At 37.5% G+C, this 18,645-nt stretch overlaps 1 protein-coding gene across 1 annotated transcript in view; it reads right to left on the reverse strand.

The window, feature by feature from the left end:
• Window positions 1-14,896, reverse strand: part of LOC138332886 (von Willebrand factor A domain-containing protein 2-like) — a 28,311-nt gene extending 13,415 nt beyond the window's left edge. Inside the window, exon 1 of the mRNA XM_069280889.1 lies at window positions 14,778-14,896. Within this exon, the coding sequence (XP_069136990.1) occupies window positions 14,778-14,816 (39 nt within the window). The 5' untranslated portion in view covers window positions 14,817-14,896. The remainder of the gene's footprint in view (window positions 1-14,777) is intronic.
• Window positions 14,897-18,645: the final 3,749 nt, after the last annotated feature.

Genomic DNA, 18,645 nt, shown 5'->3' on the forward strand with positions numbered 1-18,645 from the left:
CAATACAATAAATAGTATTCAAAATGCCTACCTACTTTTTATCGATACAACAGCATTACGACAGTCACAGATCTATGACTTACTCTTGTACATGTATAACAAGATATCTACTTAAGTACTTGATGTTATAATTGTTGTAAAACAACAATAAGACTGTTTTATTTAGAACTATTTCCACTATGACAAAGTATAAGGAACTGAGGTAAGTCAGGCGAGACTGTTATACGCGACATTTTCGGAAAATGAAAAGAAATCAAACCATAAGCTATGTATCGAACAGATATTAACTGGACAAGAATAAATGATGAAGGACGATTCCAATAATATTTTTCCATCAATCATTGACAAATTAATATGAAGTGGTTCTCGTCCTCTACCTGATTTTCGTTGCAATGACGGCATATCCTAATTACGAAATCTTCCTTAAGCTTCCTCTACATACAGATAGTGAGATGAGGGACTAATTAGATAATGAAATTAAGATTATTATTTTGTCCGGTAATATTGTAACATAAAATTATCAATGAGAAATCTATACAGAACGCATTTAGAGGCCATTTTAGTTTATTGTTTTCTTGATTGAATAACATTATCCGTCAAACGCTGCTTAAATCATTGTGAAAACACCTTTTTACCATTTGCAACATAATGATTAAACCGAACCTCTTCAAATCCTGATGACATCGGGTTTCTAACCTGGCAATGTCAATTACAGTTAATGTGGTCATTTCATCATAAATGGAGTTTTTTAAAACACAATCATTAGATTTAATTTTTGTTTAGATTCATTACAAAACAAGAGCCAATTGCCCCTCCAACATGCAAAGTGTGATACTGGATTTCGAAATTCAAGGGAAAATTCTCGCTGCCAATTACTGATTTTGAGGCGAAATTTAACAAACTAATCAAGAAACAGGAAGTATTTTTTATCAATTGAAAGTTTTTGTTTTCCAAACTGGTGCATACGAGGGGCGACATTTTTTCTCGTAGTCTGTTAATCTGTTTAATTTATTGTTGTCAAGTCAAGTTTGAACTTCTGACAGCGGGGCTAGTAGGGGACATGGAATGTTTAGTAAGAAACAGGATGTAATATATTACTTTGGATGTCCTATTTAGATTGAACAAGCTGTGAATCAGACGGAATATGCAACTGCTCTCAGCAACACACTTCTGATGAGTGTTGCTGTGATATTGGCCTAATAGTTTTTAACTACCAGAAGTTTGAGGATCGGAAGAATCTGATGGACCTTTTAAGAAAGAATGAAATTTTCTTCCGGTTATTTCTATTTATCTCTTGTTTTTCCTCATTTAAATATAATAATTGGTATTAACCAGTTACTGATCTTTGATTGATACAGATAGAGCAATATTTTTATTGCATGTACACGTAAACTTTATATTTATATCTTTAAAAAGACGAATTCATTGCAATGTATTACTGAACATATCAATTTTTACATTTATCAAAAGATTCAAATTACATTCCTATATTTTCTGGTATCTTTTATTCCGAAGATCCTTATAGATGGTAATAAACGTCACATCATTTGCAGCGTGTTCTTTGAAAAATGCGCACTTCTGACCAAGATGCCTTTTCAAGAAGACAAAGCAAAGGCTATCAATTGGAGGATTTCATCTAGTGTCAATCCCATGACATCAATGCATCGTTATGGGATGTTAAGCTTTGCAATATTCATAAAATAACAAAAATAAAATGTTAATTCAATATCAAAATATATACATGTTTTCAAAATATTTGAATATGTATTGTGAAAATAAAAATATTTCGGCGATATTTAAAATTGCTACGTACATGTACAAGTTTTTAAAATTGCTCAATTTGAAAATGCAAATATTTTCAGAAATGTTGCATATTGCTAGTAATACAGTACAAATAAAAAGTTTTCACCACAAAGTGGACTTTATGAACAAATAATTATATTTTTACCAAATATTTAACGTAAAAATAAGGTCATCTTTTTAAGCAAAAATTATAAAGTTTTGAATAAATATTTTATTCTATGAATATAAAGTAATGGTTTTGAGCAAATATTTACATCTAATGAAAATCTCTTTGGTTTTAAAGAATAAATATTTTATTTTAGGAATATTGCGTCGTGTCACGAGCAATAATCGGCGATGTTGGTTTATGTATTCTTCAGTGGACAGTGATTATTTGCGAGTATCGTGTAAGATTAGACATTTTTTTTATATTTTTGTTGCAAGACTAAGCATGCTGTTTGATATGATTAACTATAATTTACATGCTTTTTCTATAATATCTTGCAATCACGGTATCGAACAAACTATGCTGGAACTGAAGATAATCTGCATACCACACTAACTGTATAAAACAGTTGTATTCTCTAGTTTGTGTTTTTTTATGTTTCAGACAGGCCTCGAAGACATAACATATATTTCAATGAATCTTGTTTCCGATGACACTGTTCACATTAAGATCAGATATGTTGTCGTCGAAATTCCTTTGATTACATAGCAATCCATATAAAAAATTGTCATAAAAGAAATACGGAAAATGATGGGCAAGCAATATACTGCACATAATGCGTTCTAAAGTGTCCTATTGCATGTTGTGTGCTAAAACTTAGAGATCAGTGTTTTGAATGAAAGCCATATGTTTAGTCACAAGTGGAAGGTCATATGTCAGGTTTGGTACAAAACCTTTATTGATCCAGTAAATCAGAGGTAAGATGACAATACTAGTTTCCTGCATATTTACTTAACAATTTCATTATAGCTCTTTCCAGATGATTGTATTCAAACGGTTTTTTTCATGTTTTGGAGTATTGCTTTCTATTTAGGAAAGGACTCGCTAATAAACTGTTTTGTATTTCCTATAAAATTGTATTGTGAACGTTCCTGAAAATCTCCTTATGACGTATATGATTCTTTGATTGTTTGATTTCCAGGATATGGATTTAATTCCATTCATTCGTAGTTCCATTTTATATTTCAATACACAGCGTATTTTCATTTAATTTTAAAATTGACATAACATAATGGTGATATTATTTTTTTTTATTTCCATAGGTTTAATTACCTATTGGCAGCAGCAAAACGTATAGCTGTATATACATAATCGTTTGAAACCATGATTGATATTTCCATTGTATAGTTTTAGCTACACATTCCTACAACTTTTCACACTGATATCATTTACATTGATTCAGGATAATTTTGCATATAATCAAGTCAGAACGATATTAGTTAACGTGTTGGTAGGTTTTAGGGTTTTTGTGTGAAAAAAACAAACACGAACATTTTTTTTCCGAATTGGGCAATAGGTGTGTAACAGGGTAAGTAATGTTTCCTACAATTTTCATAGATGTTAAATCTATAAAAAGAAAATTCTTTTCTAAATTTGATCAGTTGAAATGAAATAACTTATTTTTGTGGAAAAATGTGCGAAATCAGTATCAATTTGAACCTCCCAAAAAACTTAAATTCCTTAGCAAAACATTGTATTTATTTGTGTGTGCGTCTTTTTTCGCCTTGCGGGCTGGTAGGTTTATGAAAATCAAAATGACGCAAAACAGAAAAAAACACATTTATGGCATAATCTTCTACCAATGTATTTGCTGTTTTTGAAACATGTGAACACATCAAGGCATCGATCTGGAAACAATAGCATGATGTCAAATCTGTAAATGATGTTCCACTTCCGGAAAAGTATCTTCGCTAGTTAGATAATACAGTTCTGTATTATCTTTATATGGTTTATGTCAAAGAATGCAACCAGAATACATATTTCATTAATTTAGAACGACTAATAAACAACAAATATTGCTCATGACTTTATTTTGACTTTTTTTGCAAACAAAAACTTGAAAGTGTTCGTTTGTTAAACGTTCTGATGATTTCAAACAGGTAATGCTACAAATATTTACCGTGATTTCCTGCGTATAACCCGCACCGGCTTATAGCACGCGGGAAGTAAAATCGGGCATTTTTGAAGATTTTATAAATAAATTCCAGATAGTCAATCAACCAGGAAAAACTGAAGATTTATCCTATTTTATCTCTTTTAATGACATACTTCAAATACGAATTGCTGGTGGATGATCTAAATAGGTATTACTATCACAATTGATGTCAACATCACAATACAAGAAATGTAAAATTAATACTTATTGTATCGTATTGGTAAAAATACTACAAACACAAAAGAAATTTAGTTTGAAGAACAAGTAAAATGAAAGAAGATGGTCCCTTCATGGCACATGGCCTTAATTTCTGTTTCTATTTGGTAAAAGGTTCTTTTGGAGGAGAAAAACAGCATAAGTTTAATGATTTACACATGCCATTCGTTGCCAATTGAAAATATTCCTACATTTTCGAGATTCTTAAACGTATCAATCCAATACTGACATCCTCCTTGCTTGTCTGAGAGCCACCACCTTTCAATTCGCTGCAGTTTCAATATAATTGAATTTGTCGTTATAATCGATAACTAGGTAAAATATTCCCAAATATTTCATATGTTCAAGAATTTCATTTATACAAGACCAAATTGAGTTTACATAAATGTATATATTCTTGAATTAATACTATCGCGAAGCAACGAAAGACATCTAAATTGTGTTATTTGTTTAGCATGATTTAATTTTTTTTAATAATGAAGTAAATATTTGCTGTAGATATTTTGAATGGTGCACACTTGATTTGAATGAGAACTTCCTTTCACTACACTTTTTTTCTGCGGTCATGTCATCGCAGTCATTTCTATGGGAATGTGTTTTGAATGTCTTCAATGAGACCATTTTCTGCCCCAGAGACAGCATGGAACGTCTGAAATGGAAAATATTCCAAGCAAATGAAAATCTCTTTCCGTCATTTCATACTCAAGACAAGAACATACAGCAAAACTGATGACACTTAACATTTTTAATTAAAAAATTGGGATAGAAAATCTTTTCCTGGGGCGGATGCTATAAATATATCCCTTAGTTTGGTGCCAGAAAGTTAGAGGGTCGGGGAATCCACTGAAGCTATGTAGTTGTTATGCGATCTTGATATCAGCTGATGCTCTGCATTCAAGTATGATAAAATTACAATTATAATTTCATTGTTTATCTCAAAGTTGCATGATAGTTTACGATAATATGAGGCTTTTTAATCTACTATTTTATATAACTAGAACTGTAAGCCGACGGCTGACTTATACCCCCTCTCCCGCTTCCTATTATTAGAGGTGTCTGACTTGTTCTTGAAAAATATCATGGTCATAGGAAATTTACAAGTTGTCCGGACAAAGAACCTGTGTGACCTGGATACCATTACAACTAAAATTTTGACACAATCCCAAATACTGTCAAGTTTCATTGAAATTGATCTAGTGGTTTGGTTGGAGTTGTTGGGACAATTTTTGAAACATGTGTATAGTGACCTGGTTACCATGACAACCAAAATATAAAATAAACTGCATGAAACTGCATTCATGTCTACACTTTGTCCAACACATTACAGCCAAGTTTCATTGAAATAAATACAGTAGTTAATGAGGAGTTGTTCGGACAATTTTTGGAACCTATGCATAGTGACGTGACCCGGTTACAAAAGCAACCAAAATATCGACAAACAAAAAACTGCATGCACATCTACACATGGTCCCAAACAATACTGCCAAATGTGATTGAAATCGGATTAGTAGTTTAGGAGGAGTTGTCCGGACATTTTTTATACGGACAGATAGACGGACGGACGGGCTTAAAAGCAAAAGCTTAACTTAGCGAAAGTTGGGCAACATAGATGGTCATTTTTGTGATGAAATCAACACAATATATATATGTATAGTGAGGCCTTTATAAAAAAGGTTCAATAAAACTCAATAAAATCTTAACTAGTCTAAAGTATTAGAATTAATGGACCAGTAATCAACTTCATATAACCAGGAAAGTAGTGGATATATATAATTACTTACTAAACACTTACTCAGAAATCAACAACAATTTACAATACTCTAATGTATGAACAAACGTACCTGCAAAAACAGCGCATTCATCACAGCACTTTCGGTTCTGCACTCCTATCTGCGCATGTCAATGCGGAAGGCGAAAAGTCGACGATTATCGTCTTTTCGCGCGCGGAGCGAAGGCGAAATAACGAAGTTTATCGTCTTTTCGCGCGCGGGGCGAAGGCGAAATAACGTTATTTCGTTTTGGCGCTGCGAAAAGACGATGATTATCGCTTTTGTGAGGCGAAATAACGAAATAACGAAATGGCACATATCAGCCACATAATAATGCGGGAACTTTACAGCGAGTTTCCACCAAATGTTTTAGGATGAATACATTTGAATCTATACCATTTGACATACGTTCTTATCTGGTTCTTACTTGGTTGCTCTACAGCATGGTTCTAGCCATCACCTTCGGAAACTATCATAAAAACCAAACCACCCATAAAACTTCAATGTTATCCCAAACAGACCACTACCTATCCGATACGGCTATTGACCGTTGTGAAGAGCGATTATTTTCCTTAACAAAATCATCCATCACAACTACATGTATACAAAGTGCCGTCACCTATATTATAGTAGCCCTGTTTCAACAAAGAGTCTACTACAAACAGCATATTAAATATTCGCAATATTTACATAGTGTTATATGTCCGTAATTTTGACGGTAAAATAAGGAAATGAAACAAAACACAGGTTTTAAAAAGACAATTTCTTAATAGTGTAATAATATAATACATTTATGAAAGGGCAAAAAATAGAAGCAATTCTTAATTTCGTTTTCATAAATAAAACGATTCTGAAAAAGAATCATGAATGATTAAGCAATGCTATTTAATTCTTTTGTATCTTTTACACACTTTCATTGATGTGATGTATAATTACTAGTTTAAACAGGGTCTAAATCCTTAAATAGATTTCTGAACACCAACACGCAGTAATTAGAAATCGACTGACTTTGAAGATGTTGTCAAGGATTATGATGATGTTGCCACAGATTAGGACGATGTTGTCACGGAATATGACGATGTTGTCACGGATTATGACGATGTTGTCACGGATTATGACGATGTTGTCATCGATTAGGACGATGTTGTCACGGATTATGACGATGTTGTCACCGATTATGACGATGTTGTCACGGATTATGACGATGTTGTCATCGATTAGGACGATGTTGTCACGGATTATGACGATGTTGTCACGGATTATGACGATGTTGTCACGGATTATGACGATGTTGTCACAGATTATGACGATGTTGTCACGGATTAAGACGATATTTTTACGGATTATGACGATGTTATCATGGATTATGACGATGTTGTCATGGATAATTACGATGTTGTCACGGATTATGACGATATTGTCACGGATTATGACGATATTGTCACGGATTTCGACGATGTTTCACGGAAAATGGCGTTGTTATCACGGATGAGGATAATGTTTTCACGGATTATGACGATGTTGTGACGGATTATGACGATGTTGTCACGGATTATGACGATGTTGTCACGGATTATGACGATGTTGTCACGGATTATGACGATGTTGTCACGGATTAAGACGATGTTGTCACGGATTATGACGATGTTGTCACGGATTATGACGATGTTGTCACGGATTATGACGATGTTGTCACGGATTATGACGATGTTGTCATCGATTAGGACGATGTTGTCACGGATTATTACGATGTTGTCACGGATTATGACGATGTTGTCATCGATTAGGACGATGTTGTCACGGATTAGGACGATGTTGTCACGGATTATGACGATGTTGTCACGGATTATGACGATATTTTTACGGATTATGACGATGTTGTCATGGATTTTGACGATGTTGTCATGGATTATGACGATGTTCTCACGGATAATGACGATGTTGTCATGGTTTATGACGGATTACGCCATGTAGATTGGTACGGTTACTGATGAGTCATAAGGGAGATGAGATCCTTACGTGACTTTATTATTATTTTTTCCTCGCGTTGTCCATCACGTGTAACCTTCCAACAGGAAGTCGATAAAGTTTTTTAGAACAACGATACAAATCGATCCGATTTGTTTTCCGGGTTATGAGCTGTTGCATGGTCTATTCGTATTTCGTTACAAATGTTCGGTGGTAATTAGGTTGTCTGATTACTAACCTGAACACACCAATATCACAATTAGTCGCTTCATCCATAGGTGATTAGCACTATAGACTACAGTGGGCGCGTTATGAACACCTTCATCTAGCTCCGTGTTAGTGTCAGTTTCATAGTTACTGCACAGGCTTTTGTAGTCCGCTAAACCTGCCTATATTATTAGGCTTTTTTAATTTTTCCCCTAATATATATATCTTAGGAAAAAAATGAAATAGCCTAATGATATAGGTAGGTTTAGCAGACTAAGGCATTTGACTCTATAGACATTTTTTCTCTCTATATATGTGTAAAACAGGCGTTTGGCTCTACAGACATTTTCTCTCTTTATACTGTGACACAGTATAACATATACATACAGAGAGCAAAATTTCTATAGAGCCAAACGCCTGTGGTCACTGTACGCTCTTTCATGTATCGCTCTAAACTGTCGTGCTGCAGCTTTACTATCACGGTAAATATCTCCTCTTGATTCCGGCTTGTACCCAGCTTTACTATCACGGTAATTATCCCTCTTTGTGTCCCGGCTTGTACCCAGCTTTACTATCACGGTAAATATCCCTCTTGGTGTCCCGGCTTGTACCCAGCTTTACTATCACGGTAAATATCCCTCTTTGTCTCCCGGCTTGTATCCAGCTTTGCTATTACGGTAAATATCATGTTGGTTCCCTTTAAGTCTCCCGGCTTGTACCCAGCTTTATTATCACGGTAAATATCCCTCTTGGTCTCCCGGCTTGTACCCAGCTTTACTATCACGGTAAATATCATTTTGGTTCCTTCTTGGTCTCCCGGCTTGTTACCAGCTTTATTATCACGGTAAATATCCCTCTTGGTCTCCCGGCTTGTTACCAGCTTTATTATCACGGTAAATATCCCTCTTGGTCTCCCGGCTTGTTACCAGCTTTATTATCACGGTAAATATCATTTTGGTTCCTTCTTGGTCTCCCGGCTTGTTACCAGCTTTATTATCACGGTAAATATCCCTCTTGGTCTCCCGGCTTGTACCCAGCTTTATTATCACGGTAAATATCCCTCTTGGTCTCCCGGCTTGTACCCAGCTTTATTATCACGGTAAATATCCCTCTTGGTCTCCCGGCTTGTACCCAGCTTTATTATCACGGTAAATATCCCTCTTGGTCTCCCGGCTTGTTACCAGCTTTATTATCACGGTAAATATCCCTCTTGGTCTCCCGGCTTGTACCCAGCTTTATTATCACGGTAAATATCCCTCTTGGTCTCCCGGCTTGTCCGGCTTGTACCCAGCTTTATCATCACGGTAAATATCCCTCTTGGTCTCCCGGCTTGTTACCAGCTTTATTATCACGGTAAATATCCCTCTTGGTCTCCCGGCTTGTTACCAGCTTTATTATCACGGTAAATATCCCTCTTGGTCTCCCGGCTTGTTACCAGCTTTATTATCACGGTAAATATCCCTCTTGGTCTCCCGGCTTGTTACCAGCTTTATTATCACGGTAAATATCCCTCTTGGTCTCCCGGCTTGTACCCAGCTTTACTATCACGGTAAATATCATTTTGGTTCCTTCTTGGTCTCCCGGCTTGTTACCAGCTTTATTATCACGGTAAATATCCCTCTTTGTCTCCCGGCTTGTATCCAGCTTTGCTATTACGGTAAATATCATGTTGGTTCCCTTTAAGTCTCCCGGCTTGTACCCAGCTTTACTATCACGGTAAATATCATGTTGGTTCCTTCTTGGTCTCCCGGCTTGTTACCAGCTTTATTATCACGGTAAATATCCCTCTTTGTCTCCCGGCTTGTATCCAGCTTTGCTATTACGGTAAATATCATGTTGGTTCCCTTTAAGTCTCCCGGCTTGTACCCAGCTTTATTATCACGGTAAATATCCCTCTTGGTCTCCCGGCTTGTACCCAGCTTTACTATCACGGTAAATATCATTTTGGTTCCTTCTTGGTCTCCCGGCTTGTTACCAGCTTTATTATCACGGTAAATATCCCTCTTGGTCTCCCGGCTTGTTACCAGCTTTATTATCACGGTAAATATCCCTCTTGGTCTCCCGGCTTGTACCCAGCTTTACTATCACGGTAAATATCATTTTGGTTCCTTCTTGGTCTCCCGGCTTGTTACCAGCTTTATTATCACGGTAAATATCCCTCTTTGTGTCCCGGCTTGTACCCAGCTTTATTATCACGGTAAATATCCCTCTTGGTCTCCCGGCTTGTACCCAGCTTTATTATCACGGTAAATATCCCTCTTGGTCTCCCGGCTTGTACCCAGCTTTATTATCACGGTAAATATCATTTTGGTTCCCTCTTGGTCTCCCGGCTTGTACCCAGCTTTATTATCACGGTAAATATCCCTCTTGGTCTCCCGGCTTGTACCCAGCTTTATTATCACGGTAAATATCCCTCTTGGTCTCCCGGCTTGTTACCAGCTTTATTATCACGGTAAATATCCCTCTTGGTCTCCCGGCTTGTACCCAGCTTTATTATCACGGTAAATATCCCTCTTGGTCTCCCGGCTTGTACCCAGCTTTATTATCACGGTAAATATCATTTTGGTTCCCTCTTGGTCTCCCGGCTTGTTACCAGCTTTATTATCACGGTAAATATCCCTCTTTGTGTCCCGGCTTGTACCCAGCTTTATTATCACGGTAAATATCCCTCTTTGTGTCCCGGCTTGTACCCAGCTTTACTATCACGGTAAATATCCCTCTTGGTCTCCCGGCTTGTACCCAGCTTTATTATCACGGTAAATATCCCTCTTGGTCTCCCGGCTTGTACCCAGCTTTATTATCACGGTAAATATCCCTCTTGGTCTCCCGGCTTGTACCCAGCTTTATTATCACGGTAAATATCCCTCTTGGTCTCCCGGCTTGTTACCAGCTTTATTATCACGGTAAATATCCCTCTTGGTCTCCCGGCTTGTTACCAGCTTTATTATCACGGTAAATATCCCTCTTGGTCTCCCGGCTTGTACCCAGCTTTACTATCACGGTAAAATCACGGTAAATATCCCTCTTGGTCTCCCGGCTTGTACCCAGCTTTATTATCACGGTAAATATCCCTCTTGGTCTCCCGGCTTGTTACCAGCTTTATTATCACGGTAAATATCCCTCTTGGTCTCCCGGCTTGTTACCAGCTTTATTATCACGGTAAATATCCCTCTTGGTCTCCCGGCTTGTTACCAGCTTTATTATCACGGTAAATATCCCTCTTGGTCTCCCGGCTTGTTACCAGCTTTATTATCACGGTAAATATCATTTTGGTTCCTTCTTGGTCTCCCGGCTTGTTACCAGCTTTATTATCACGGTAAATATCCCTCTTGGTCTCCCGGCTTGTACCCAGCTTTATTATCACGGTAAATATCATTTTGGTTCCTTCTTGGTCTCCCGGCTTGTACCCATGCTTTATTCGATTGTCGTAAGATTAAAAAAAAATGTCGGGATATCAATCAGAACAGTGATGATATTCAACAATAAAATTGAAACAGAACTTTCATTTTATTTCATCATGTTATATAATATTATTGAACCCCCATCCGGTCCCATTATGGAAAAAATAAAAAATAACCTTTTCAAGTATATGATAAAAAACCACGTCAATTTTACTTTATAAAGGAAGATGGTAATATCTGCCAACGGCTTTTGTATACTAATGAGTCACAAAATACAATTCTGTTACATTTGTGAAAATTTGCTGACATTTATCGCTAAGAAAACTATCGAAAATGTAATAATTGAGTAAGAGAAGATAAATAAGTTGGTAAATAATATATACTGATGTCTGCAATAACAATGCTTACAGATTTCTGTACTTAATGTAGATTTGTAAACATGCATGTGTAACAAAACTTTTGGAGGGCAGTGCAGATATCCACATGGGGTATGTTACAATCTATAGAGACTGAAAAGTTTAGTCTTTGTACTAAATGGGGATTTGATCGACCTCACGTCTTTTATATTTGGGGAAATTTTGACATAGTTGTCTTTTTAGGTAAGAGAAGCCCACAAAGAAAATGAATTATTAACTGCCTAATCACTTGAAACAGGATTGCTGAACCATTGCATAATTACATAATAAATGCATAATAATTGAATAAAAAGACAAGATATTAAATTTGGACTTAAAAATAGCCTTGGAAACTGCTAACAGACCAATTCTTAGCAACCATGCTATCTGAGCGAGTGAAAGTAAAATGTTGTACTTGTGAAGCATTTAATCAATAAGTTGTATTTCCAGAAATTCTACCAGAATGAGTATCAATGGTATTGTTGAGTATTACAATTTCTGGTCATAAGAGTCCAACAAAACCTTATTTGGCTGTCACAAGGACATTGCAATGTAAGTATTACAATTTCTGGTCATAAGAGTCCAACAAAAACTTATTTGGCTGTCACAAGGACATTGCAATGTACTGTGTGCAATTTCTGGTCATAAGAGTCCAACAAAAACTTATTTGGCAGTCACAAGGACATTGCAATGTAATGTGTGCAATTTCTGGTCATAAGAGTCCAACAAAAACTTATTTGGCTGTCACAAGGACATTGCAATGTACTGTGTGCAATTTCCATCTTGTCATACTTTATACTTTTTAATGTGAAGATTTCAAGTAATGTTTTTGGAAATCTGTGCTGTTCTTTTCTACTATTTGGTTGGGAATTAATCAAATATTCAAATTTTTCTGATTTTATAAGGGTCGAGAAAAACGCGTTCTCAAATTTTGATTTGTGGAGACTAGTATTTCTTTAAAAAAAAGTTAAAACAGTTCTGTAAAAAAAAAAAAATAAAAATAAAAAAATAAAGAGAAGAAAAAAATCAACAAAATCGGTTGCAATGTATTTATAACGTCTTATAGTCTTAGATAATGTTTACAATGCCATTATTAATTGTGAAGTGATTTCTGCAGCTATATTTCCGTCTCATAATGAGGTAAAAACGGTATAAAGCTAGTATATTATTAATCCAAAATAAAAGACCAAAATAAATTCAAAGTAAAATCAAAATCATTTCTATGGATTTTATATTCAGTCACTATAGGGCCTTCTTCAGTCCGAAATAACACTAACACAACGTGTTCGTCTACATCCGTCTAAATATACATAAGGATGCATAAAACATGTTTTTTTAAATAGATCACTGAAGAAAAAACAATATAATTTATCGCCGAGATATGACACGCATGACTTTATGGTTCCATTCACTTGTTACCGTCTCTGCCGCACAGGGTCCTGGAGACCATCATACATACAACAATTAGGTTTTATTATTTTATGGTTCCATTCACTTGTTACCGTCTCTGCCGCACAGGGTCCTGGAGACCATCATACATACAACAATTAGGTTTTATTATTTTATGGTTCCATTCACTTGTTACCGTCTCTGCTGCACAGGGTCCTGGAGACCATCATACATACAACAATTAGGTTTTATTATTTTATGGTTCCATTCACTTGTTACCGTCTCTGCTGCACAGGGTCCTGGAGACTATCATACATACAACAATTAGGTTTTATTATTTTATGGTTCCATTCACTTGTTACCGTCTCTGCCGCACAGGGTCCTGGAGACCATCATACATACAACAATTAGGTTTTATTATTTTATGGTTCCATTCACTTGTTACCGTCTCTGCCGCACAGGGTCCTGGAGACCATCATACATACAACAATTAGGTTTTATTATTTTATTGTTCCATTCACTTGTTACCGTCTCTGCTGCACAGGGTCCTGGAGACCATCATACATACAACAATTAGGTTTTATTATTTTATGGTTCCATTCACTTGTTACCGTCTCTGCTGCACAGGGTCCTGGAGACTATCATACATACAACAATTAGGTTTTATTATTTTATGGTTCCATTCACTTGTTACCGTCTCTGCTGCACAGGGTCCTGGAGACCATCATACATACAACAATTAGGTTTTATTATTTTATGGTTCCATTCACTTGTTACCGTCTCTGCTGCACAGGGTCCTGGAGACCATCATACATACAACAATTAGGTTTTATTATTTTAACGTCTTATCAACAACTAGGGTCATGTCAAGATGTTCCAGGTTTGTTGGTGGAGGACAGCCGCAGTATCCAGGAGAAAAAACACCGATTAGAGGTCAGTACCTAGCAACTGCCCCAGATGAGATTCGAAGTCCAGAGGTGAAGAGCTTGTGGTAATATGTCGGTACATCTCACTCGGCCACCGCGGTCCAAGTAAAGATATATTGGTTTAACATATTATATCAACTTTTCCAAGTATTGGTGAACAGTAACCCCTGGAGAATCGAGGATGTATTTCCCCCGTTTTATATTTTTCTCAAGTCTCAAAGTGACTCAATAGAATCAGGAACTTTTTGAAACTGGATATTAAAATAAGATAATTAATTTGGTGAATCTCTGTATAAAACGTACTACCCTAAACTGGATATGAAAATAAGATAATTAATTTCACGAATCTCTGTATAAAAACTACTACCCAAAACTGGATATTAAAATAAGATAATTAATTTGACGGATCTCTGTATGAAAACTACTACCCAAAACTGGATATTAAAATAAGATAATTAATTTGACAAATCTCTGTATAAAAACTACTACCCTAAACGGATAAAAACTACTACCCTAAAATTAAAACAGTGTAATAAAATTTAAAATTAAAGCATTGACTTACCAGCAGCATCAGGAATACGTACATCTTCAAGGTCTCCATTTCTCCGTCACTCAGAGTTCGGTAATGTTATGGAGTCTAAGACCACTGACGTATATCTATCCATACTAAAGTACCTGTCTTTCTCCTCCAATTAAAACGCACCTTGTAATTGGCTGCACTTCTTTGTTTTCATTCGTTTACACACAGGCCATTGTTTACACGTCTCGTGACAACGTGCTCTTAGTTTAAATTAACATATTTTATTGTTATATTAGTAACATGATCAGACACAAGTTACTTCAAACTTACAAATGCCGTCTCCATTAAAAGTCACATGACATATGATAGGAACATCACATTGATCATATATGGCGACCTTATATTACAAAACTGGTCCTTAGGTCCGGCTGCACAAGGCTACGTGCAGGAGGAGAGTGACCAAATCTGAACCTAGATATGTACCGCTGGACATGCAAGAATAGAATTTTATTTTTATCATTCGAGCTACATTAATTCCTGTACAAATAGTAAGATATCTAGAGAAAGAGAAAATAATACTATCTATGGGGTGTATGGTACTATCTAGGGGATCTATGGTACTATTTAGGGCATGTAAGGTACTCTCTAGGGCAAGTATGGTACTATCTAGGACATGTATGGTACTATCTAGGGCATGTATGGTACTATCTAGGGCATGTATGGTACTATCTAGGGCATGTATGGTACTATCTAGGGCATGTATGGTACTATCTAGGGCATGTGTGGTACTATTAAAGACATGTGTGGTACTAACTAGGGCATGTGTGGTACTATCTAGGGCTTGTGTGGTACTATCTAGGGCATGTGTGGTACTATCTAGGGCATGTATGGTACTATCTAGGGCATGTATGGTACTATCTAGGGCATGTATGGTACTATCTAGGGCATGTGTGGTACTATTAAAGACATGTGTGGTACTAACTAGGGCATGTGTGGTACTATCTAGGGCTTGTGTGTGGTACTATCTAGGGCGATGTGTGGTACTATCTAGGGCATGTATGGTACTATCTAGGGCATGTATGGTACTATCTGGAGGATGGGTACTATCTAGGGCATGTATGGTACTATCTAGGGCATGTATGGTACTATCTAGGGCATGTATGGTACTATCTAGGGCATGTATGGTACTATCTAGGGCATGTATGGTACTATCTAGGGCATGTATGGTACTATCTAGGGCATGTATGGTACTATCTAGGGCATGTATGTTGGTACTATCTAGGGCATGTTGGTACTATCTAGGGCATGTGTGGTACTATCTAGGGCATGTATGGTACTATCTAGGGCATGTGTGGTACTATCTAGGGCTGTATGGTACTATCTAGGGCATGTGTGGTACTATCTAGGGCATGTATGGTACTATCTAGGGCATGTATGGTACTATCTAGGGCATGTATGGTACTATCTAGGGCATGTGTGGTACTATCTAGGGCATGTGTGGTACTATCTAGGGCATGTGTGGTACTATCTAGGGCATGTGTGGTACTATCTAGGGCATGTGTGGTACTATCTAGGGCAGCTTGTGTGGTACTATCTAGGGCATGTGTGGTACTATCTAGGGCATGTATGGTACTATCTAGGGCATGTGTGGTACTATCTAGGGCATGTGTGGTACTATCTAGGGCATGTGTGGTACTATCTAGGGCATGTATGGTACTATCTAGGGCATGTGTGGTACTATCTAGGGCATGTGTGGTACTATCTAGGGCATGTATGGTACTATCTAGGGCATGTGTGGTACTATCTAGGGCATGTATGGTACTATCTAGGGCATGTGTGGTACTATCTAGGGCATGTATGGTACTATCTAGGGCATGTGTGGTACTATCTAGGGCATGTGTATGGTACTATCTAGGGCATGTGTGGTACTATCTAGGGCATGTATGGTACTATCTAGGGCATGTATGGTACTATCTAGGGCATGTATGGTACTATCTAGGGCATGTATGGTACTATCTAGGGCATGTATGGTACTATCTAGGGCATGTATGGTACTATCTAGGGCATGTGTGGTACTATCTAGGGCATGTATGGTACTATCTAGGGCATGTATGGTACTATCTAGGGCATGTATGGTACTATCTAGGGCATGTATGGTACTATCTAGGGCATGTATGGTACTATCTAGGGCATGTATGGTACTATCTAGGGCATGTATGGTACTATCTAGGGCATGTATGGTACTATCTAGGGCATGTATGGTACTATCTAGGGCATGTGTGGTACTATCTAGGGCATGTATGGTACTATCTAGGGCATGTTGGTACTATCTAGGGCATGTATGGTACTATCTAGGGCATGTATGGTACTATCTAGGGCATGTATGGTACTATCTAGGGCATGTATGGTACTATCTAGGGCATGTATGGTACTATCTAGGGCATGTATGGTACTATCTAGGGCATGTATGGTACTATCTAGGGCATGTATGGTACTATCTAGGGCATGGTACTATCTAGGGCATGTGGTACTATCTAGGGCATGTTGGTACTATCTAGGGCATGTTGGTACTATCTAGGGCATGTATGGTACTATCTAGGGCATGTATGGTACTATCTAGGGCATGTATGGTACTATCTAGGGCATGTGGTACTATCTAGGGCATGTATGGTACTATCTAGGGCATGTATGGTACTATCTAGGGCATGTATGGTACTATCTAGGGCATGTATGGTACTATCTAGGGCATGTATGGTACTATCTAGGGCATGTATGGTACTATATCTAGGGCATGTATGGTACTATCTAGGGCATGTATGGTACTATCTAGGGCATGTATGGTACTATCTAGGGCATGTGTGGTACTATCTAGGGCATGTATGGTACTATCTAGGGCATGTATGGTACTATCTAGGGCATGTATGGTACTATCTAGGGCATGTATGGTACTATCTAGGGCATGTATGGTACTATCTAGGGCATGTATGGTACTATCTAGGGCATGTATGGTACTATCTAGGGCATGTATGGTACTATCTAGGGCATGTATGGTACTATCTAGGGCATGTATGGTACTATCTAGGGCATGTATGGTACTATCTAGGGCATGTATGGTACTATCTAGGGCATGTATGGTACTATCTAGGGCATGTATGGTACTATCTAGGGCATGTGTGGTACTATCTAGGGCATGTATGGTACTATCTAGGGCATGTATGGTACTATCTAGGGCATGTATGGTACTATCTAGGGCATGTGTGGTACTATTTAGGGCATGTATGGTACTATCTAGGGCATGTATGGTACTATCTAGGGCATGTATGGTACTATCTAGGGCATGTGTGGTACTATCTAGGGCATGTATGGTACTATCTAGGGCATGTGTGGTACTATCTAGGGCATGTATGGTACTATCTAGGGCATGTATGGTACTATCTAGGGCATGTGTGGTACTATCTAGGGCATGTATGGTACTATCTAGGGCATGTGTGGTACTATCTAGGGCATGTATGGTACTATCTAGGGCATGTGTGGTACTATCTAGGGCATGTATGGTACTATCTAGGGCATGTATGGTACTATCTAGGGCATGTATGGTACTATCTAGGGCATGTTGGTACTATCTAGGGCATGTATGGTACTATCTAGGGCATGTGTGGTACTATCTAGGCATGTTGGTACTATCTAGGGCATGTGTGGTACTATCTAGGGCATGTATGGTACTATCTAGGGCATGTGTGGTACTATCTAGGGCATGTATGGTACTATCTAGGGCATGTGTGGTACTATCTAGGGCATGTTGGTACTATCTAGGGCATGTATGGTACTATCTAGGCATGTATGGTACTATCTAGGGCATGTATGGTACTATCTAGGGCATGTATGGTACTATCTAGGGCATGTATGGTAC

This window comes from Argopecten irradians, chromosome 10 (assembly GCF_041381155.1).
Source record: "Argopecten irradians isolate NY chromosome 10, Ai_NY, whole genome shotgun sequence".
In the NCBI taxonomy this organism is placed as follows: domain Eukaryota; kingdom Metazoa; phylum Mollusca; class Bivalvia; order Pectinida; family Pectinidae; genus Argopecten; species Argopecten irradians.